This window comes from Genypterus blacodes, unplaced genomic scaffold, assembly GCF_046128005.1.
Source record: "Genypterus blacodes isolate CSIRO-AG114 ecotype Tasmania unplaced genomic scaffold, CSIRO-AGI_Gbla_v1 ptg000017l_1, whole genome shotgun sequence".
NCBI classification, from domain to species: domain Eukaryota; kingdom Metazoa; phylum Chordata; class Actinopteri; order Ophidiiformes; family Ophidiidae; genus Genypterus; species Genypterus blacodes.
Window position 1 is genome coordinate 5,467,797 of NW_027466831.1, and position 24,390 is coordinate 5,492,186.

At 49.7% G+C, this 24,390-nt stretch overlaps 1 protein-coding gene across 1 annotated transcript in view; it reads left to right on the plus strand.

Annotated features, from left to right (window-relative positions):
- The window catches only part of shq1 (SHQ1, H/ACA ribonucleoprotein assembly factor), a 28,137-nt gene extending 4,256 nt beyond the window's left edge, over nt 1-23,881 (plus strand). The window contains exons 4-12 of the mRNA XM_076141255.1: nt 49-177; nt 287-453; nt 538-650; nt 737-834; nt 5,186-5,343; nt 6,318-6,371; nt 8,865-8,988; nt 14,036-14,156; nt 22,521-23,881. Coding sequence (XP_075997370.1) covers nt 49-177; nt 287-453; nt 538-650; nt 737-834; nt 5,186-5,343; nt 6,318-6,371; nt 8,865-8,988; nt 14,036-14,156; nt 22,521-23,151 — 1,595 coding nt within the window. The 3' untranslated portion in view covers nt 23,152-23,881. The remainder of the gene's footprint in view (nt 1-48; nt 178-286; nt 454-537; nt 651-736; nt 835-5,185; nt 5,344-6,317; nt 6,372-8,864; nt 8,989-14,035; nt 14,157-22,520) is intronic.
- The last annotated feature ends 509 nt before the right edge of the window (nt 23,882-24,390 follow it).

Sequence of the window (24,390 nt, forward strand, 5' to 3'; positions counted from 1 at the left end):
ATATTGTGAAACGCATTAAAAACCCCTCTCTGTCCTGTTATGGTTCAGGCCTCTTCAGTCTCAGAGTCCCCAAAGAGACCACCGGAGAGCACTTTGAAGGCCTGCAAATGCTGACAAGTCTACTCGCGCCCAAAGGTTCCCGCTCAGCAAAGCCACTGGTGGAGGATGTGAGCGTGGGTAAGCCGAAGCTCATCATCATCATCCTCCATTGCAAAGAGCATAGCAAAGAAAGCACTGAGCGCTGCACCATTTATCCTGCAATTAACCTTACCTGACCTTTCAAAAGCATGCGGTGAAGGTGTAGAAGACGACGACGAAGAGGAGGACGAGGATGAAGAATTTGACTGGCAAATTGAGCAGCAGGTGTACACGGAGCGCTCGGATGAAGAGCTGCGAGCCCTGCAGCAGTACGGCTTCGGCAACCAGAGGTCCGGAGTGTTTGCCAGACTACAGGCGAGGCCCCAAGACTCATTTGTATATATCAGACATTTGTATATTTAAGACGTAGACTTAACAGTGTTGGAAACGTCCCGACAGGAGGAACTGAGCGACGTGATTGATATCAAGAACCCAGAAGGTAGCACGGCGGCACAGAGGAGGCAGGCTCGGCTGGAAGCAGAAGCGTCCATCTTCTCCTCCGACCACTACCTGTAAGTTCACACAAGCAAACAGAGCCACAAACCTCTCTTCTTCCCTCTCCCGCCTGCGGCCTGATGATATCCTTCTGTCGCCGCAGAGCCGATTTGTTTGAAGACGAGGAGATACAGCGGCTTCTCAAGTTCCGTCCGTGGTGGGCAGAGCTGGGTCCTCCCCCGGACCAGGAGGGAGAAGCTGGTGAGTTTGATAACCCTTCAGATGTGAGTTAGAGATGATATCACCAGAGCTGCAGTGCGGATAAAACAGCTTAGATACAAAAGCTGCACCGGGAAATAAATAAAATAATGTAACATTTGGAGTGCTTAAGTTTGTTAAGCTGATTTAATGTTAAGGTGGTTTGACAATCATAAATCAAATCAGCACTTTTTTCAATTGAAGGTCTTCTGGTTTGATCCATCCCAGGTTTGTTTGTAGAAGTGGATCATTTGGCTTTTTGAAGCAATTAAGAATGAAGCAGTTGAGCAGTAACTGAAGGCGACCAGGAGGTGGCATGAAGCAGCAAAAATTGGCAATGGAGGGATCGGGCACTGGTTGTTTGTTGGTGTTATTTGCTCGAATCAACGTTCTTTGTGACAGCTTCTCCTACTGCCAGAGAGATTCCAAACCCTGTCTGGGTTAATGCTGCTGTGAATTGGAGTAAACCTCCAAACAGGAGCTGTGTTCTTGGCTGCCAGGCACGGCCATTGTTCTGTTCTCTACATCAATCCCCCAGGGACACATTTGTCTTTTCACTTTCCCCCTCGCAGACTGAGGTCAGAGGTCAGAGTCTGCTGCAGCACTGCCCTCCTGGCGCTTTCCTGCCAAAGCACCTCGGGCCATTTCCACTGTGCAGATCTGTGACATTTATGAAGAGCTGAACCTGGACCTCACCTTAATACGCTCCCCGTTGCCTGTTTGACCAATGTACGTTTTGCTTGAATGGCAACCCCTTAATGGCAGCAGTCTGATCCGTATACATTCCCATTATGCTCTTTTCTTCCTAATTTAGAAGTACCTTTTGTCCTTCTAGCTCCCATCCAGCTAAAATCAATAGCTAACACACTTAGGTGAGATATGCAGCCTGTCGACTGGAGCCTCTCGAATTCTCCTCTCAGCCTCTGGTACGGGAGCGACGGCTTATGGAGCCTCAGCCGCGGCGATAGACAGCGTGAATTGTGCCGCGGAGCTCTGCGCACAGCCCCGCCGGTTCCCCCGCCGGTTCCCCCTGCACCTCCGCTCCACTGCTTCAGCAAGGCACACGGCTCATAGCCACAGCTTATGTTTAAGCGCAGGGGTGTCACACGCTTGAGAGGGGATTTAGATTAAACTGATAGCATTATCTCAGGAGGCCGTGCTGCTGGGTGTGACAGTTTTCCCGCCAGCGCGAGGGGGGCCTGGTCAGCGACGAGGTGTTGCGGTCAGCAATGCAAAGGCCATTAACTGCAGTCGGCCAGACATTACGGTTCCCTGTAGCGCTGCCTTCCTCCCCTCTTCTCCCTCATTCAGCATTCTAAGACGGAGTGCCCTAGTCGGGAGCGCAGGCATGGATAAATGGGCCAAATTAAACTTAATGGCTTGATTGACAGGTCAAATAGCATTAGCCTCTACTGAGTGTGAAGAATGGGGTGGATAGGAGATTTAAGCAGCCTGCTGTCAAATCTTAAAAGCATACTCGTGAATTTTCTTTCTTTTTTTTTTACAGTTTGTCGTATTTTAAACATTTGAGACTACAATGCTCCCACGTGGGCTTTTTGACTTTTCTTTTTTTTGTGTTACCCCCTTCACCTCTGCTAAGTCTGATATATATGTCAGCTGACAGATGGATGTGGACACAAGTGCTAATGAAGTAGAAACGGGCCCCTTTGTGCTCTCTGGTGTCAAGGCCAGAATAGTGACAGGCCACAGCTGTCCACTGGAGTCCCGTGTTCACACTCTGGTCCCGGCTAAACGGACCTGACAGCTCGCTCTGTCTCTGTACCTGTGTGCTCTTCTGTTGCGGCTAAGTTTAGATGCTGTTGACCAACTTAAAATGCCCCGTTGTTCCATTAGCCTACTTATACCGCTGTCTGAGATGAGAAAAATGAATGCTTTCATTCAAAAAATGCAACAGGGGACATATTTGTATCCGACTGAGCTCATAGCTTTATGTGGAGCAGCTCCATGGATCCATACTGTTGAATAGACTGATATGGATCCATTCATTCATCATTTGTAGTAATAAAGACGTATTACAAATTAACTTCGCTCAAATGTAAATTTCCCTAAAACCCTGAATTCCTCTCTTGGAGCCACATTTTGTATACACACACGCACAGTTGCCCATATCTCCTACCCAAGGTCACGCTTTGACCTTTCGGGCTTCTGGAAATCCTGTGAGCGTTTTCCAGCCCACGGCAGGAGTTTGGAGAAGCATATTTACTCCATGCCATCCCACCATCTGGGCCCGGGCAGAGCGGCGAAGAGCCTGGGCCACCTTCCCAAGTGGGGGAATTAAGTCAGAAATTAATCTCCAATCATCATAAACCTCCCTACCACACTGTGCAGTAATGCCCGCTAGGATTGATTGGCCCCCAAAGCAGGAATGAATGAACACGGAGCAGGGGGAAGAGGGTAAATCTGTCAAGGCCTGCCCACTTCACTGCTCGGGCTTCGGAATGAATGGATGGCTGCCATCGTGTACCAACGTGCGAGAGGGTGCTCTGTTACTGATTAAAATGGAAGGGAAGTTGTTGGAAGAAGTTGATATCAATAGTTAATCACAGAATCAGAGTTGTGTTCGTAGCCTTCGCCAGCTTTTACGACGCCTAAGTCCCCTGTTTTTTTGATCGTACATCCTTCTTTACGTCGCCCTGTTCCGAATGTCTCCCGTCAGACAGGAGACGGAGCGGAGAGACATTTGTAGCTGCCCAAATTGCTGTCGCGCAGAGTCGTCATTTTTTTGAGCTTTGTAAGAAACGCTGTCCTGTCTCAGCACTTACTAGAAACATCTTTGTGCTTATATTTTTATCCCTTCGATCCCCGTGTGCATGCTCGTCTTTGTGTGTGTCTATTTGATGATTGTGTGCAGATGTGGGTGCAGAATGTCTTTTGTTCTCGTGCGAGTCACTGTGTGTTATACCCCTGTACTGTTCTGTGTGTGTGTGAGTCTGCAGATGTGGCTGGCCCGCACGTGCGTTTGGGTCTTTGTGTCTGTGTGTGTTCTGCTTGGCTGTGCTCTCCCGCTGCAGCTGCACTGGCGAGGGACAGCAGGTAGCGTCTGCAGGGAGCTAAAGCCTGACGTAATGCAGCAGGAATCTCCTTTCCTCGCCGAGCCAAGTTCCCACTGCAGCCAGAGAGAGAGATCATTTTGAAGCGCTGCATGCCTGTGTGTGCGTGCGTGCGTGCGTGTGTGTATCTGTGCGTGTGTATGCACCACAGCCGCACACACCAGTGCTTCCTGCCCATCGGGGGCTCAATGCAGGGACTCTACTCTCCTCATGCAGGGAGAGGAATTGCTTTCAACTGTTTTATAAGCTGCCGGAGAAAAAAAGCTGTTGAGTTACAGCGTGTTCCTGCAGACATCCAGCACACTTTTCAGCACGGATGGATTCAGACAGCTTAAATGGGATTGAAGTCTGTTTGTGTCGCCCCATTAGGCTTGCCATAGATCCCCATTAAGCAGATGTCTCTATCAAAAGGCAACAGTTAGTGAATTTGCTTAGATACACTCCGGCGCAGGAGCGGCAGGGTTTTAAATGTTTTAACAGGATTGACCTGAAAACACACTCGCGGGGATCAAATTGAGAGTTACATCACCGCGCAAAGCCTGATCCATTTACCTTCTGCGTATTTACCCCGACCCCTTTGCACTCCAGGTGAGCCGCTCAACACAAATGCCCCCTTTGTGCTCCAGTGTATGTCAAGAACCACTGTCGTACGCACATGTGTTTAAAACGCAGGTATGCAACAGAGGAGCCCGGACAAACAAATAGTTGGGTTTTGCATTTGAGCGGGCAGTATTCTGTTCATGTTTAGGGCGTAAACTTCGGCTACTCACCGGCTGGAGACGCCATTAAAGCTCGGCGCGGAACTGTTTGACCGTCAAACATAATGACATTTTAAACGGCTTTTAAAATTTTTAGTGTCGGCTTTCTTCGGCGTACGAACGCTCATTATAAAATCATTTCAGCCAGGGCTTTGAGCGGGAAATCATTGGGATATTTGGATCGATTCCATGCTGAGCGCAGAGACCGTTACTAGTGTTGATTGAGCATTTACCACTACCGTCTACTTTGCACTTAATTGGGGCTAATTTTATAGTCAATAACAGCGGTGAGATAAAAACTATTCAAAGATTTGCGGGCGGATTTTCCAGAACCTTCCGCAACACAGCAACTAGCATGGTTGACAGAGAAACAGGCTTCTGTGCATGACATCACCAAAATGTTTGATTTTCCTGGACACCTGGAGTTATGGGAGCGATGCCAACATGATGTCATATTCCTTTAAGAGTGCTTAGTGTGATTAGTTGAAACCGAACACCTTCACTCACTTCAGTTTCCTCCTGCAGCTGTATCGTTCACCGACGACGAGAAGGAGCAGCTGAGGAAGTTCACCAACCGCTCGTACCTGCTGGACAAGGCGTCCCGTCACCACGTCTGGCTCGGCCTCGTCGACGTCCTACTGGCTTACGCCTACGAAGTGCGCTCGACTGAGGGGGAGCACACTGTGAGTACGTGTGTGTGTAGAGACAACTCCTCCTGAGCAGCACTTAGCTTCGGATGACAAAGCACTCTATCCTTAAATCCCTTAGACCCCCTTCCATTTCATTCAGTGCCTTAAAAGATTACCGACAGATCCAAGAGCTCAGTTCAGGCTTCTTTGTGTCTTTCCACAGCAGTAGACACAGAGAGGCGAGGTAGGTGAGCGCCGGCTGATTCCATCGTGAAAGACGCGTCGTACGCCGTTTGACTGAATACTACAGGAGTCTTCGATGAAAGCACAGTTGTGAAAAGCAAAGACAACAAAGCTTTAAAAGTCATATGTTAGCAATTTCATTTCCATCCGGTGTGTAATGATCTGGAGCGACTCCGGGACGATTCCCATACCTCATCTGAAATCGCTCGTAGCCAGAACAGAAGTCTGATTAGGGAAAGAAGACGAACCTTTCCATACTTTTATCCAACCCGAGTTAAATGTGCTGCAGCTCTTTGCAGTGTTGAACGTTGTTATTTTTTATCTACGTTAAAGCAGCACGATGTCATTTTTTCCGAGCCCTCTGCAGCGTTGTGTTATCATTTGTTTACTCAAAAGACTGGAGACTCAAAAGCGCAACAACATTGCTTTCATAACTGTGGAATAACACACTTTACTTACACAGAGCTCCCTTATAGGCAGGGCTTTGGTTACTAACTAGCGGAGTGGAAAGGGCCGATTCACCCGTCTGCTCTGTGACACTTCACTTCACCCAGTGCCAGTTCCTCCCCGCTTCACTCTTCGTTTTGTCCCAATCTGGCCTCCACAGCTGGGAGTCCCGTTTGGTGGCTCGTCGTGTGTGCGTCTGTCTCTGTGTCTCTGCCATTTGAGAATAATAGAGCGAAACAAGCCACAGGAGGGCAGTGAGCGGACGGGACTGATCTATACAGGTCACAGTGGGGTTTTAATGTTTTAATGTTCAATTGTCCCTCTCCTCTCCCCTGCAGGTGGAGTCTCCGTGGACGATAAGGAAACTCAGCGGGACGCTCTGCTGGCTAGAGGTGAGAAAATCAGCATGCGGGGGAATAAATCTGGCAGTGAATGATTGACACCCGCGTACTCGAGCGTGTCTTTTAAAAGGTCGTCAATGTGAATGAGTCGGAATGTCATAACAACATCTCCCCCCCCCCCCCCCTCCCCTCCTCTTGTTATTCTTCCACTGGCAGCTGCTTCTGATCCTGGCTCAAGGCCATTTTCAGCAGCGGCCGTCGCTCTTTTGAGTCAAACTTGTTTGGATCTACGGGCGAGGTTGCGAGTGTGTTTCGCTCCGCAGCAGGGATCGTAGACTTGACAAGACCAGGGGAGAATACAAGCGCGTGGACGTGCCCGTGTGGAATCTGCACACACACGCAGGCTTTGCTCTGTGTAAATGTGTTGACAGTGCATCAATGTTTGAAGGCTCATTAGAGACTCGGGGCTGATTTCCTGGACATTTCCATCCCTGATATTTGCACTGGAATAAACTTTCCTGTGGTTCTCGACTCTGCTCAATTCATGTCACCGAAACCTGGCCCGCAGTGTGTGTGCTGAGTGTATACTGCAGGGACTTGATAATTGGTAGACTTGGCACGGAACCAGAGACCCGCACAACAGCAGAGACAGGTGTTCGGAAACTGAAGCAGTAAATGATTGTGTGTGTGTGCGTGCGTGTGCGTGTGCGCGTGCGCGTGTTGCCACTGGCCAATCAGTTGAGCTTGTGTATGAACGGCAGTAGAACACGCAGCATTTGAGTGTGTGTGTGTGTGTGTGTGAGCAGCTTGTCCGACACCTTAGGAAGGGGTTGACCCTAATCACCTCATTAGTGGTATTAAACCTGTCAAAAGGTGCTCACACCTGGACCTCTTGTGAGCCAGTAATATGTTTATATAACAACACCATTTCTCATGTTTTATTTTATAAATACCATGGAGGAGTTTCTCATGAGCTCGCTCTACTTAAAACGTTTAAGCTCATCTATGCATCAGGCTTCTGTAACCACATTAGGTTGACATGTGCACTGCATTATGCAAAAAAAGGATCAATCAAAAAGTGGACTCTTCTCTTCCCATCGGTGTTGTGTGATCAGATTCCAACGCGTGTACACAACTGTGATCAACACTCTTAATCAGACCACCCTGGAAACACTGAGGCGCTAATTGCAAACAGGACCTGGCCGTGCTGCTCGGAGGTGGTCGCTTGTTGGGGGAGGTTGTAGTTTTCCTGCAGCAGCGGCGGTGGCAGTGGAGAAGGTGTAAGGAACAGCCTCCACCCGCCTGGTAACGCTTTACGGCTCGTCAGTCAGTCAGCAGGGCTGTCAACTCCCATTGACAACACCACCTTGTTCACTCTCAGGCTCCCTAGCTTTCCCCCCCTTCCCTCCTCCTCCTCCTCCTCCTCCTCCTCGCTTCACCTGCTGATCTACAATAGATTCCTCTCCAGTCTTTCACTGCCTGTCTGTCTCTGTATCACCGTGTACAGCCGCCCTCCTTCCTTCACTCTCCTCTCCCTTTGTGCCATGCCTTTTTTATTCTCCGACTGTCTGTCTCCCTTGCTTGTGCCTAACGTTCTCCTTATCCCCAGCCCCTGCACCCCCCTCCCCCCTCCCCCTCCATCTTCTGCTTGTTTACTTGTCCTCAGTCGACTGCGCTGGTGTGACTGAGTCGTCGTTCCCCCCCCCCCCCCTTGCAAAAGCAGACCTTATTTACACTCCTGCTAAACAAGCCTGAGGGAGAGCATGATCCCCGATGACATGCACCCGCGAGCTCACAACACATCCTTAACAAGGGAGAGGAAAAAAAGAGAAAGCAACGAGGGATAAGATCTCTTTTTCTGTCCCCAGGCTCCGTGTCCGTTAGTGCAGAGAGAACCTCGGAGCTAATGCAGTGATTAAAGAGTAGCAGCAATTAACAGGCCAGGGCTGCAGAGGTGTTTAAGACTTCCTCGCCCCTGTTTGCAGGCTCTATAAATGAGGAGTTGTTTGGGAGTAATTAGTTTGCCAGTGACTCGCGGTTCACACCAATAGGATCTGGCTTACACCTGAAGCAATAAGACAGGGCAAGACTTTTCGGGGACAAAGTTGTCTTGTTGAACCGAAAACTTTTTTATTTTCACCAAGGAGGCTTTGTTTTCGCTCGTGGCGGTTTGTTTGTCTGTTCGTGTTTGTTTGTTGGTCTTTCCATGAAACTTGGCATGCAGGTTGGACACGATCCAGCCAAGAACCCTTTAGAGCTATGAGTAAAAGAATCAAACTTGTTTTTTTCCTAGATTGCTTGAGTCGGTCCACATCTGTATGCTTCTAGGCCAAAAAAGTTCAGAAACAGTATTTTCAAGTCAACTGGACCAAGCCTGAACCAAAAATCTCTTTAAGCTGAGTGGCTGTTGCTTACTCACCAAAAGTGCTGCGTCTCATGAATGAATGAGTCTGTTTAACCAAACTTGGTGTTGGACATTTCCCCTCATTAGTGCAAAAAAATGTGTGTGTCACTTTAGTGAGTGTGGTGCTCTCTGTCTTGCAGACGTACAGCTCTTTGCAGGAGGTCCTGGTGTCCTTCGGACGGAGAGTTTTGACCTTCCCCCTCTTCAGACACTTTGCCATGGTCTCTGCAGCCATTCAAGACACAGCTGAGATTCTACAGTCAGGTGAGGCCCCCAGACTCCCCCTCCCCCTCTCTCTCTCTCACACACACAGTCATAAATGTGTAACCCTAACCCCTGGTAAGGCCGGAGTATACTTCAAAGCGAATGCAGAGACGGGCAGGTTGGTGGTGTAGAGCTGTGCTGGGGGCACATGGAGCCTGAATCACAGCATCTTGAGCCTGGCGAGATGCCTGGCGCACATGAACAAGTCAGTGGTCTCTGCAGGCTTTGTAGGTCAGCGTTGGACTGGGAAACCCCGCTACATAAACAATGTGCTGCTCGGAGCGGATCCATTTCACTGCACTGTGGCCTCGTCTCTAATTAGCGATAATTGATTTTGAGCACCCTCTGCTCTCTTTGTGGCAATGCTTTTATATGTAAATAAGGGTTTGCAGTTTGCATGCTCACAGAGAACTACCGCCTGCCTGTAAGCAGTGGGACGCAGGTTGATTTTCTTTGTTTTTGACTGGATGCCGTGAAACGTGCTCAGAAGACAGCCTGAGAGTCGCCAGGCTGCCTCTCTGAAGCTGCTGGACAGATGCACAGCCCCACATGAAGGCAGAGTCTGGCAAAAGGGTTTCACACACATACTTAAGGGTGTGTTTGAAAGTAATATTCCTCCAGCTAAGTAAGAGAGTGGCCTGGCTTCTACCCCTGTGGGTGGGAAGTGTGGATTAGTTGTGAATGGACTGTTGACTTTGATGTCTCAAAGCCCCGAGTAATCTTTAAATCAAAGGCCCCTGTGGATAGATGAAACTCAGCCATGTAAACAAAGTCAGGATGTGTGAGGGCTGAGATTACTCAGTTTGTGATGACTTTTAACGCTCTTAAGTGGCAGCAAATTAAAGGCCTTTTAAGATCCAGATTAGCATTTTCGCGCCTCATTAAATGGGAAGATGAGTTGATCAGGAAAGCCAAGGAAGCAGCAGTCAGTCTGAGAGGAGAGACGTCCTCGCCTTCCTCTCACCTTCAGTCTCTCCCTTCACACACACGTTTGCCTCAATGAGCTTTCGCTTGTCCTTCTCAAAGCTTGGAAATTGTTTTGTCCAAGGCCAACCGACTGACGCTGAGAAACCCAAACTGATAAGTACAAGAAGCACTGTCGTTTGTGTTTGCTTCTGATGCAAGCATTAGTGAAGTATAAGTAGTGGGGCCTTCCTTAATGAACTCTAATGCTTCAGTAATCTGGCCTGCCATGTGTGTGAGGGGACACTTCCTCTCAGCCTTGTATTGCACTCTAATTAATCTGTCAGAATAAGGGGAATGGAGTGAACGCTCCAATTTTCGGCATTTCATTTAAGTGGTTTGTTGAAAGCAAACATTCTTAGGTATTAAGGAAAACAAACCCGTTAATGGCGGCACGCAGGCGAAGGCCTCGGGAGGAAATGTTATCCAGGGGTAAATATTTGAACAGTCCGCTGGCGGCGTGGCGACTATTCTCAAGGAGCTCTTCCGCCTGCCTCCTTAAGTGGATTTAACCAACGAGCCGGTGAAGCGTTGGGCCTGGCGGGGGGGGACCTGCAGGCGGGAAGTGTGGAGGGCCGCGGGGACACGCCGCTATCAGGAGCCAACCGACTGCCCCACACGAGAAGCTTCAAGGTGGGCAGACGCGTTAAAAGGCCCTAAGAGGGAAGAACAAAGGAACAGGCCCCGGTGAACCTCAGTCCTGAAGAACTGGAGCTGCACCATGCACAGAACGGGCACCCATCACCTGTTACTAGGGGCAACAGGGTTAACATCTCGCAGGGAGAGGAGGAGATGGTACATTTGTCCTCCAAGTCGGACCAAATTCCAGGTTAAGGGCTCCTCAATGAGCCTCTGCCACAGATTTCTCCACCGTGTTACATGGGGACTGGCGTTCACTCAGGCAGCTACAGTTTCACGTCATTGTGAGAGAACGACACACCAGCAGCAGCGAACATCGAACAATCTGTGAAATGATCCGGGGGAAGTCAACTTTTAGGTCACGCGAGCTACTCTGACCTACTTATGGAACGTAATGAAAAAGTAATAGAACTTTACAACCAGGCCAGCGTGGGAAACCCTGCTCAGAGTGGGGAACGCAATGCAGCCAGACAAGAGGAGAGAAAGCGGGGACTCGTGTTGAATGCTACTGTGCGTGTGTTGATTAGCGAGACGTAGAAGTAGATTGTGATGTCAGCGGGGAGCTCTATCTAGGCTAATTTGCGTCGTCTTGTCTCGGCACTTTAGATGTCGCGCGGCGGGACTGCGCGGCTTTTCTGTCCCCGCAGCAGCTCATCACAAAGAGACAAAATCAGACAGATGCATAATGCTCCTGGTGCCGCTGTCGCCCCGGTCCCTGGTAGTATTGTAAGCCTGTCTGACATTTGGGTTGAAAATGAGTTAAACGCATAAACTTGTGTTCCTGTGGGGTTTTGTCTTGTATTTTTCAATTGTATTAGTTTGATATCTTCCAAGAGTGCAGAGAGATAGAGTGGCGGCGCTTTTCTAAACGAGTCTCGGGCAGCAAGAAACCTCACAATGCTAACGTCACCATCCGTCTCCTCAGCGCAGATTGTAAGGTGCGACGAGAACAAATCGAATACCACTCAAGAATCGGGAGTTGTTGTCAGTCATGTAAGCCAAAGATCCTCCACCCGTCATTTTCTTGAGCGTTAAATTCAGCCCCTTCACTCGTCTGCCCTTGCAATTTTGGTAATTTGTCAGGCGCGCCGGCTTCACACCTATCATTGCACCTGTTCATTCAGCAGCAGCGAACGGAGCGGCTACTCTATAATTTAAGTGTCCGTTCAGTTCCATTCAGCGGGCAAATCTGCTCTAGTTTAATTCACACATCTTCCACACTTGTCATGGGCGTCCCAGATCGAGGAACAACGCCGACTGCGTTAGGAGACAGCGCTCTTTCTTCTGCTTTCCTTTGACGGACAAATTTTCAAGCTGGAGTCCAAACTTCAGACGGAGATGCCATGAGCAGTGTGTTTTTTTTTTTTTTCTTCTTCTTTTTTTTTGGCTTTTGTGATCCGAAACCCGGAGTTGGAAGCAGAGTCTCCCCCCGTTCCCTGCAAACCATCCCCATGCTTAAATGAGAACCAAATGTTTGTTTAAGGTTTTCCTCGGTGCGAGTGCGCTGTTTGTTTTGATTGGGCTGGAATGTCTCTGCGTGGACTCTGCCAACCAGCTCTGTGGAGGAGGAGGAGGAGGAGGAGAGGATGGTTTTCTCCTGCCCTCAGTGCAGTGTTGGCCGCTACATGAGGGCTATTTATACGCCCGATTCCAGGGAGAGGCGTTGGGGTAATTTGGCTACTTCTCCACTCTACTACACGAGTCACCCGGTATGATTGTGCGTCGTTGGCATCGTGCTTTGCGGTGCATTTCAAAAGCTTTCACATCACACATGTCCACCACAAATCCATGTAACACACACACACACGCATCATGATCAGTAGCTCTCATCTGTTCATTTGTTGATATTACAGATTTGACTGTCAAATGAATTTAAAATCTAATTCATCTCCAAATATCTATAACAAGTTAATTGCAGCATACAGATTCTCTCGCTCTCGCTCTCTTCGTTCAGTCAAATTCACATACATGGAAATCTGTTTCTTCTTATAATCGCCTTATATATTTATTTACTTATCCGACTGTCCAGGTTTTATGGAAAATGAAAGGCATGTGCTCGTATGTCTGCAGTCTCAGGGGGGTCGGACTTGCTGCCGTTGCTTGGATTAGATTAGATTGATAACTTGATAATCGGATCGTTCCTTGAGAATCCGTGCAGCTGAAATGGATTTACACGCCGTCCCCGGCAGCTCAACTCTGGACACACGTTACTCTCCCCCTGCAGATGTTCAGACTTAGCAAGTTCCACTCGCGCTCCTCGCTTAGGCCACCAACTCTGCACCGGGCCGTTGGTGAGCATATTTCACTCCATGTTTGTATTTGCATGCATTAAAATCAAGCCGAAGCACTGTCGTGTCAAATTCCTCGGGCCTGGAGTTGAACAGTGGGTGATTTGAATAAACAGAAGGTCCTCAACAATATTTTTTTCTTTGCTATAGATCTGTTGATTCTAGAGAAGGCGCTGCCGTCCTTAAAGCTCCGGGTATTTGTTTTAAGGCAGATTAGGCGGCAAAATCAATAGAATCTCGATTACAGTCGCGGCCCTTATTGGCCGTACAACTCAAACAAGTCTTCTCTGCATGTTGTGTTACTATGCAGCAGTGTATTCTGGGATGTAAGGCAAAGCCACAGCACCGCAGACGGTAATCGCTTCTGACAGTGGTGAATACATCAGTTTGGTTTTGACTTGCATGAGATTTGAAACTTTTTTTTTTTTTTTTGCAACTGCTTTATCCCTGAAAATGTCATAAGAAGCTTCACAAATGTCTCCCACAGATTCAACAGAAATACCTCTTCCAAGTATGACGCCGCTGTGAGCAAACACTAAAGAAACTTTCTGAGAATCTGAAAGTTTGACGTGAAGCCATCTGTTCTAAATACTGAGGTGACTCGTCTGCCACTGACCCGGGGGTTTGCCTTTGCATTTTGTCCTTTGTCCTCAAATTCATTGCCACACTGAGAGAGAATTAACACGCAGGCAACAAACATTGCGAATCGTGTCGGCAACCGCGTTTGTGAAAACATCAACAGACTTATTGTAGTCATTTAACTCTGATACGTTTTCAGGCCGCACCATCCTGCGGAAAATCATCAAAGACGCCCACTGTTGCTGCAGGAGAGCGACGAGTCTTTGACAGAGTGATCGAGCACAGCTGCCATTAAAATGACACAAACTGCCAGAAAGCGAGACGGCCTTTTTTGTCTCGATGAGCCACTTTCTCTTTTAACCCTGAACGCTTTCTCAAACAATATGGATCAAATTACTCCACAGCTCACTTGAAGTCTCCTCTGATCTCGCACCTCGGCTTTTATGTTTGGAAGAGTGACTGCGAGCCTTTAGAAGCACTCTGCGTCCGCCAGCGAGCGGAGTACGTTGTCATCTTTAATGCCGAGTGTGAATAACAGTGTTTTTCCATTTGTCTGTCCGCCGCATGTTTGCACACAGGGAGAGCGTGTGTCCTGAAGTGCCTGCTGGACGTTCACAAAGTCTTCCGAGAGAACGACCCGGCCTACATACTGAACGACCTGTACATCACCGACTACTGCATCTGGATCCAGAGGGTCAAGTAAGTTCACAAGCTCATGAAAACACCGCCGCAGACCCACGCACACACACACGCAGACCCCCGGCCCCGGATAATTACCGCCACAGCCGAGGGGAAGCGCTCCTCAGCTCCAAGGATGCATCAGTATTCTAGAGGAGAGCCAGTGAGTCATTTGTCACAGGGCAACAAACGAGGTCATTTCTGTTGTGTGCATTACATCGCGTCAGAAAAAACATCCAGACGCTGCTCCTCGCGCTTACTTTCACCTCGTCTGGAATGTTGGTCTTGCTGGTGCGTCTTCCGTGGGTCTAACCTGACTTTACCAAACGTGCCCGTTCTTCCCAAATGATATACGTTGGGTTTGATGGCTCTCTCCGCCCCCCTACTACATATTTTACAATTACTTGCACATTTTCAAATGTGAGCCTTGGAGCACATTACTCAGTAATGAGCTCTGTTTTACTCTTGGCCAGGGTTCAGCCAAGTGGTGTGCTCGTCTGGAAAAAGCCCAGTTGAAAAATGTGTGCCTGATGTTGTAGGCTCAGCGCCCAGATGCAGACACGATAAAAGGTCTGCAGGGATTTAGTGTTTTTTTCTCCCCCCCCCCCCCTCGCATTCTCATTTCTACATTTTTCCAGGCAGAAGTCTGAATTCTGCTGGAGCACCAACGCTACGGAGACCCGCTTGTTAAGGGATGAGACAAATCAGTGGCTGGGATCAGGATCAGCGAAGACAATAGACAAAGACCAGAGCGAAGACATGCCCGTACTTTTAAAAAGCTCTTTGTTCTACTCTGTAAGCACACAGAGCTGCCGAGTCTCTGTCAGCCCCCTGAAAAACTCAATCAGTCTCTGCTGAGCCCCAGTCAAGGAGGCGAAACCGCCGTGTGGCACTAAAACCCTGCTTTCCCGTTCACCTCACTTGCCCTCCCCTCCCTGCTCCTCCTCCTCCTCCTCTCTTCTCCCTCGTCCTCGTACGCTGGAACTAAATGTCAGCGTGACCTAACGCGTTGACTCCCACTACACCCCCGCATCGATCATTAAATGGATTAGCCCGTGTTCTCCCCGCGCTGACAAGTGATTGAATTGTCATATTTCTCCCTTCTCTGTTCTTATATTTCCTTCTCCTGTTGATGAGCAAAGCATCGTGAGAGACAGAGAGACGTGCGGAGCGGCAGAACCTCCCCTGACTTAAGATTCCGAGCTCTCCTACTACTTGGGATCACATTGTTGTCGTCGTCAGCTTGGATCTTCTTGTCCGTGCTCATTAGACGTTCCACGAAATGTCATCATTATTTTGAAACAAGCATCCTTATATGGGCCCACGTACGAATAGAAGAAGCTCTACACTCGGAATGCGCAGCAGCATTGGAGATCTGGGCATCGCTGTGGAGCCCAAGAGCGCCGGAACAATCGCGCTTTCCATAAACCGACCTCCGCTATCATACATGTGTTTTGTTGTGGCAGCCCCTTTTGTGTGTGTGACAGGTTTGATGACAGATTGCGTACGCGTTGTTTCCCTCGGCACGAGATATTCCCCCGTGCAGGATTTGTCATCCTCTCTAAGTGAGTCGTCTCTCGGAGCCGGGCGGTAAGATGAGATGTAATCTATACCCCCCCGGTGCAATCCCCCCCTATCTTGTCAGTGCCGCCGTAGCCGACGAGGCAGACGCGATCAGTCGCACGATGATAGACACGCCGATTAATAGATGTTTTCTGGCTGTGCGGGCTGGGGTAAGGAGGGGGGAAGAGGGGGGTGCGGGCGCGTCGCCTGATTTATTTCATCTTCTGCGTCCCACATGCATTTCTACTCCTTAAGTTCCTGTGACTGCAAAGACATCGGTCTCAAATTTACAGCCTCGTAAAGACTTCAGAGTGATTTAAGCCACAGCGCAGGCCCCCCCTCTGCATGACTCACACACACACACTAACACACACACACACACACACTGTCGGGAGTGAACGTCAACCTCGCACAAATTGCTGCTTGTATCGTTGCCGAGATGTGTAACTTTTTTTTTTTTTGTTGATGCGGCCGTCAGCGTTCCAGAAATCCACACGCTTCCCTCTCGTGCACACGCGTGTTAACTTCCCTCACAAACCCATCCAGGTCCTAATTATCTCCCAATGGTTCGCGTAGAGAATTCCTCCAAACGGAGCAGCGAGCCTCTCCAGTCCATTAGGCGGGAGCGTGCGCGTTTGAAGGTCGTCGCCCGAGCCAAATCCCCCGCAGAGCTTGTTGGACGCCAAAGGAACAGCCCTCGTCTCCTCGTCGTCTATCGTCTTTGTCTTTCCTCCTTTTCTACCCCTTCATCAGGCTTGGGCTTGGAGAGCGGCCAGTGTAGATCCACGGCGGCCAGCTTAGACAAAGACGGTCAGGCCGGTGTTGTGTTACTGCACCTCGGTTGAATCAAAAGGGTAGAACTTTCTTCCTCCCTCCCTCACACACACACACACACACACACCTACCTACCCGCCCTGCCACCCGTCAGTCTGCCTCACAATCATTAAGTGGGTCAATTAGATTTCACCGCAAAAAAACCCGGCGTGCGTGCGAGCGAGCGATTCTGCTGCGGGGTTAGTCTGAGAGGAGGCGAGCGAGGTGAGACTCGTATTTCCCCGTGAAGTCATTAGCGGGAAGACGAGAAGTTCCATCTGAGCGTCTCTACTCTTTTAGTTTTTGTTGTTGGAGGGCGAGTTTGCGACTTTCCCTGCAGGACGCGTGAATCGGGCGCTCGCACTCGCTGGGAAACAAAAAATGAGCTGTATGAGCGGGAGGAGGGCTGGATTGGACTGAGCTTCCCTGCGTATGCAACAGCTGAATGGCCGGACTCTGATAATTGTCAATGGTAGGTGTGAAGTGAGCAGTCTGCAAAAACAATGGGCGTAGCGTCCGTCCAAAGGAGGCGGGGGGAAAAAAACGTGTGCAACTCTGCATGACAACAACGGCGGCTGCCAGAAATGAAGCGGCGGTGGTTCTCTGTTTGTTTATTTTTTTCACAGACCAAACCCTTTATATTTGGACTCTGAAACAGCCCCTGCGGATTTCTACACACACACACTCACACACTCGCCCACACTCTCTCACTCACTCTCTCTCCCTTCCTGCCTCCTCTCATTCATCCCTCTGCATTGTGTCGGCGACAATGCTCGGTGAGGAGAGGAGAGGTGTCCGCCGCTCCGCCTGCAAGCTCCCCCGCGGCGGAATGCATCTGGTGGAACTTTGTTAGGGGTCAGGAGGTCAAACCCCGCAGGGGGTCAGCGTGTCAGCCAAGGCCCGTGGTCCAAAGAAAAAAAAAACCCCGCCTTTGGGAGTGCACTTGTGTGTTGTGGCTTTGTGTTCCAGCGCCCATCCCCCCCCCCCCCCCATCTGCAGCCACGTCAGACCGGCCAGTTCATCTCAGTTCATCTCAGTTCATCTCAGTTCATCTCAGTTCATCTCAGTTCATGTCTCCCCGATTGACCCTCGTTATCCCATCGGCTACGCAGGTTTTAGTTTCCGTTTTACTGCCGCTCAGTGGATTCCATCAATTTCCCTCAATCAGTGTATTAGGGTTAAAGGTTAAATGAAATAGATAAACATTCATGTGGATGTACTGAGTGGCGCAACTGAAGCTCGGATCACACACACACACACACACAAACACACACACACACGTGCGCCGGCGAGGAGATTTGTTGCGAGTTCTCGCAGCAGCGCCTCGATCTCGGGGCGTTAACAGCGAAAGGTGTCGCTCGGCTTGTTTTTGATGTGTGAGGTGATGTGATAATCACGCGAGTGTGTTAGAGGGGGGGAAACCTTCAGGGAGACTGGAGGCGTCCACAAAAAAAAGCCTGTTTTTAAAGTCGTAGCCGTTTCTGGTTGTGTAGCTGTGAAGATGAAAGGAAATTCCCCCGGTGATCTGGGAGGAAGTGCAGCGAAAACCACACGGAGAGAAACGAGCGCAGAGCCCCGATGACATCACAAGACACGTTCTACAGCAACAACTGTTTTTGTTTAGACTTTTTCCTCCTCTTTCCTGTTTTTCCTGCGAGTCTTCAGCTCGAGCGGTTGTCGCAGATTTCAGTCTCAAGACATCGGGACGCCACTTAGACAGAAATGGCGAACGTTTGAAAACCTCCACACGGCGTCACAGCAGTGAGCCTTCCCTCCCTGGGCTGGTTGAAGGACGTCCCCGCTATTACCAGACGGCATCACTCATCTGTCAAGTGTGTGTGTCCTCCAGGCTTTGAAACAGATAATAGCGCGGCTCTATCTGATGTTAGCCTCGGCGCTGGTGGAGATCCTAGAGGCCCCCGCTGGGAGGAACAAAGACGCAAATGTAGTACAGATTTCCTCTCGGCGTGAGGCCTCTCCAGCTATTTGTCTGAGCACACAGGCTCGACTTAAACACAGACGTAAGACGATCGCTTTAACTCGCCGCCCTTTGCTGCTCCTTGAAGGACTGCTGCATCCACGGAGGAAGCGTTCAGACGGCCCCCTTCCATCTCCGTCCTCCATGATGGCAGAAGGACTGAGACCTGGAGGTTTGTGTCTGGAGATGGAACGGCGGTTTCTAATGTCGAACCGAAGCTGAATAGAGGAGCCGGCCCAATCTGAATCTTTGAAAAAAACATCTTTTGAAATCTTGAGAGCTTCCTGAGCCCAGAACAAACGCCGGATTTGTTAAGAAAGTTTGACCAGCGCGTGTTTCTCTACAGTACTTCAAAGCTTAGACCATGAAGTGTGAAATAGAGCTGAACCTTGTTGGTTGAGGCGTGATTCTTCTCTCACGCCTTCCCGCTTCTGCTCCCACCCAGGAGAAAACCTTTAAATAGTGCACTCAGCAAACGTTTGTGACGCAGGCTGTGCAGTAAGTGAGTGGAACGTCCCCTTCATGTATGTATCGATCTCTATCTTGAGCTTTGATAAAGACGTTTTCAGTAAACATATCCGTGACAGCCGGTGATCACCGCCGTCCCGGGTTCAGCCGTCGCCTCGGCTTTTATCCCCTCCGGCGGGCGGGCGAGCGAGCGATTCATCCGCGGCTCGAGCCGAAGGAAGTGTCGGCGCTCGTCTTACAAAGATTTCTACATCTGAGCACGAGCTTTATCTGACATGTTTTGAAGAGCAGAGGCGCGCTGAACGAGTCGCTCTCTGAACGAGTCGCTCTCTGAACGAGTCGCTCTCTGAACGAGTCGCTCTCTGAACGATCACGGGCCCGATGAAAGAAATGTCAGACTGTAATTAAGCGCCGACTCAAAAAACGCTCTTCTTCCGCTCTCTCTCTCTCTCTCTCTCTCTCTCTCTCTCTCTCTCTCTCTCTCTCTCTCTCTCTCTCTCTCTCTCTCTCTCGTCCTCATCTAAAGATTTTTGGCAGATGGAGGCGCCTTTGTCTCGCCGAAAGTTTTCCCACTTTGAAAGAGCCACCCCTCCTCGGTTTAATGAAGGCGAGCCACAGCAGCGGTGTAGTAATGACTGGATTGTGTACAACATTATCCCTCCCCCTCCTGGACGGAGGCTTTGTATTCACCGCAGGCCTCGCTTCTCCCACCACAGAGCAAGGGAGGGGAGAGAAAACAAGCGCGCCTCTCCAATGCTAACTCAATAATGACTTCCCACGGGGGGAAAGAGAATACAGGGCCGTCTTTGAAGTGGCTGTGCTGCAGGAGGCTCTTCTGCTGCGGCTCTGCTACAGGAAGCTCTCACATGGGTTTTTATGGAGCCTGGAACCAAAAGCAGGCTCCACGCAGGCGGCACAGTTCGCCAGTTGAGGTTAAATTAGCGTCCTGATATCCTGTTGGTATTGTTTGAAATCGCCCCCCCGAGCCAATTTGTCAGTCTCTTCAAAGAAAGTGGTGTTTTAAAAAATGGGGATGTGAGCTGGGTTCTCCAGGTAGAAGTGGGGACGGAATACATCCTGGATGCGTTTGGCTCTCTGCCGCTCGGGGGATGGAATTTCATCGAGCGTGAATTGATTACGGTCCCGGCGTGACCGTGTTCAAGACTCGCTACGCCAGCCGTCGGAAAGATTTCTCCCCGGTTTGATTTTGTCCATCGAGCGGAGAGACCACCCAGTCGTGTCCTGAGACGCAGACAGAAATCTGTGAGTGAAGGCGAGAACGCCATTCAGCCGCAGAAACGCACGGAATCAATCGGAATCTAGACGTTATACAAGACTTACAGCTGCAGCATCCTGTCACAAGGTGTTTGTGACGTTTGACATTTTCTGGAAAGATCTTCAGTGCCACAAAACCTTATTTACATGCATTTCCAGGGTCCGCTCAATGGGAAACCGGCTTTGGATTCAGCACATTGGGGATGAGACGTCGTGCCCTCGGGTCATGATTTGGGGGGATTTCCTGTCGCCTTTTATGTAAAACACACACGCACACGCACACACACACAGTGCCGTAACCTGTCGCTCGCTCGTTGATCGTTGGCCGCTTTCATGCCAACCGGAGCCGGGGCAACGATTCCCACTAACCTTACTGGGCCGCCGCGAGCTGGCAAGCTGCCAAATAGTGGAGAGAAGAGAAAGGACGGCTCCTGGCTTCTGTTTTCACAATATGCCAACGTGAAGACGCAGAGCATTTGCTGGGGATTAAGGTGAATGTGGGAAAAGGGGATTCTACCACACACACCCGACCCCCCTACACGCACACACACACACACACACACACTCATTTCCCAGTGTATTTAGGGGAACATGGGTCCACTTGATACAGCACAACTAGATCTGTTTACACAGTCCCTCCTGAGAGTCTAAATGAATACGTGGGCTCTCTCTCTCTCTCTCTCTCTCTCTCTCTCTCTCTCTCTCTCTCTCTCTCTCTCTCTCTCTCTCTCTCGCTCTCGCCGGCTCCATGAATGCTCTCCTCCCCAACACAGGGAGCTCATTAGGCTGCACGGTAATGAGGAGCCGCCGCGGTGCTCAGCAGCGGGTTAATTGGGCCAGAGAGGGCAACAGGAGCCGAGTGTGAAAATGTGAATCGCAGCGGAAGACACACACACCAACCAACACCACCACCACAGCACACACACACACACACACACACTTTATCCCTCCCTGAATGGACGTAGTTTGAATCGCGGTGACCCACAGAGGTCAGCTCGTAATCACCATGGCGATGGGGGCGGCACACACGCCTCGACCGCGCTGTGTGGGGGTCGGGGCGGGGGGGGCGAATAGCCACCACTCAAGTTTTTGGCAGCATGGCGGGCATTCCCAGCGTGAATAATGCTCAGGCAGGGGCCTCTCAGCAATCTGATGGCTTTACATAAATGAAGGCTTTTGTAGGAGGACGTTCATCAGCAATAAAAGCCGCTCGCTGTTGTCTTGTCTGTTCTTACACACATCTATAAAAGTGGAATCTCCGGGATGGGAACATTGTTTAATATACTGCTTTATGAGGCCCATCTCTTAATCGTTATCTCTGAAGACATTTATCTCCCGGGCCGGAGCGTCAGAGCTTTTTCTCCGCCCCAGACTTTTATTGACTGTATTGCAGTCGGGGCTTTGTGCGGAGCTGCAGTCTGCTTGGTCATTTAAGGTTGAGCTGCTTCTCGTCTGCAGGATTTATTCGTGCAGCGTGCCGGTGCTGCTTCTCCCTCCAAAGGCCCATTGTTGAGTGAAATGACGAGGCCAGATACCAAAGGCACTAACACGCACATCAGACTGTGTGTGTGTGTGTGTGTGTGTGTGTGTGTGTGTGTCTTCACAAACCCATTGAAAACAGTTGATACAATTAGTTGCCATATACAAAGTGTAAACGGCGTTCCTCTGCTTGCTTTCATACCCTGCAACAGATTCTAGCCGGCACCTCCTCCCCTCCTCCCCTCCTCCCCTCCTCCCCTCCTCGCTCTGGCTGCACAGCAGAATCGCTGCGCTTAGCCTCGCAGTAAGTGGAGGTGAAAGTGTGTGTTTGCAAATGTGGAGTGCGGAGGAGGGGTGGTCGTCTCTCTCTCTCTCTCTCTCCCTCTCTCTCTCTCTCTCTCTCTCTGTAATCCTTCTCAGTCTCTTATCGCCTTGTGCAGGGAGAGCAGCAGTGGGGGAGGAGAGGAGCGCCGCACATGTATCGGCTCCGCTCATCTTCTTACATTATTAAACATCCATATTTCCATATTTCATTGAGCCCCCCGCGCCGCTTCAAATTGCAGTCTACTTAGTATTCAGATGAGAATGGGATTTGGTTAATGGGTGTTAGATTTGTAGATGGTTATCCTGTGGCTATGTCTTTAGTACGCAGAGCAGTCGGTCAGTCAGCTCGCAGCAGCAGCAGCAGCTCTGTTGAGTAGAACTGGAGTTGGAGTTGGATGTTTGATGAAGCGGAAACACGATGGTACGACCTCCTAACTTGTCGCCTCCACCTCCTCATCAAACCTCTCCTTTTTCCGCCCGCACAGATCCAGGAAGGTGTCGGCCCTGGCTGATGCGTTACAAAAAGCCTCCGTGCAGAAGAAAGACCTGGAGCTGGAGCTTGACGAGCTGGAAGAGGCGGCGATGATGGTGGAGGAAGAGGAAGGAGATTCCAGGAGCGCTTCGACATCCCACAGCGACAGCAGCAGCGAATCCAGTGACAGCAGCAGCAGCAGCAGTAGCAGCAGCGACTCGTCTGATGACAGTGAGGAATCTGAGGCTGAGGGGCACGACAGCACTAACTGTACTGATGGAGGAGGTGGAGGGAAAGGAGGAGGAGGAGAGACAGCTAAGGCCAACCCTCTCCAGCTCCAACCCACCTTCATCCCCCAGGAGCCCCTGAGCGCTGTCACATCAGTGGAGGGGAAACCTGAAGCCTCAGTCGGCTGCCGTCAGCTGATCCAGGAGCTGGGGGAGCAAATGGCGGAGGAGCTGAGAATCTCTCAGCCGTCTCCTCCAGCAGACAGAGACGCTTCCCAGACTCCCACCGCTGCGGCGTCGACCGGGTCGCCGTCGGGGACGGGAAGCAGGACCCTCCTGGAGCCGAGTCCTCGCAGGAACCCTCTGCTCATCGTTCACACACAGGAAGATCTCCATGAAAGTGACGTGCTGGGCTAATAGAAAGTTTGCGGCTGGTAAAAGACACCTGGCTGCTTGGTGAGCTCAGTGAAGCTGGTGATCGCTGCTTACATCGTGTAGAAACGGGGGTCATGCGTTCACGGAAATCCCGGAAACATCACGGGCTTAATCAAAGGTATTGTTTAATCGTTTGCATTCTGATGAAAAGAAAAAGTATTCGTATGAACTGCTGATAATTTACAATTCCATCGACTATCATTGGATGAGACTCTGGTGTTGATGCATGTCACCAATAATAACAAAGTGTTCCCGGGTCATCTGTGGGTTTCTCATGGACACAAACTTGCATGTCACAGAACATATAATGACAATACTCTCCTGCATGATTACACCTGAATGTCACAGGAAACTTACTCTCCAAAGTTGATGTACATGTGAATAACCAATCAAATCATGACGCCTGTATCGTTTATGTTACTTGAGGTTTATGTTGTTTTTTTTACCACACTCAATTTTTTCATTGGGTAGAAACGGTGTAAAATGCCACAATGGAGGTTTTGTGTGAAAATCATGGAAATTTGTCAGTGTTCACCAACCTGTCAGAATTATGATTGATTACTTTTGTCATTGCATTGATTTATTTTGCAGCTATATTTCTGCAGCTTTGAATAATACCAAGCTCAACTTTTTCTATGTTAACCCTATTCTAATGAATAGTATTTTGTGTATAATTGAAGTTGCTATGCATCAATAAAGCTCCTGTTACATATATACATGCTATGTGTTGTCTATCATTTCCTGTCAAGCAGCAGCAGCACAAACTCTGCCCGTGTAACCTTAATACTCACTACAAATACATGGACTCTGTCTTAACAAAGCGTTTACTGAGGTGGAGATCACAGAATCACGTATGTTTCTATTGACCTTTATCCATATTAGCAAATACAATCTGTTTATCCACATTAGGTTCAAATGAGCAACACTGCGTGTCATTCCAGGAAGCTGACAAGCATTTGTCACCATTCATTGCTATATATCACTCTGCCAAAGTGCTTGGCAGAGGCACTTTGAGGCAGCTATTCTTTTCCTAATAAATTGTAGGCAAAGCGCTAACTCCTTACTAAAGCCGCAGCATTGATTGAAGTGGGAAAGACTCTGTCGGCACTAAAGAGAGCTTTGGAGCACGCAGGAGTGATTGATTCATCTGGCGTGAATAGAGGAGCGCCGTCGACACGGCTCAATATCATCGGCTGCGTCTAGCAGGCGAGAGAAAACAAA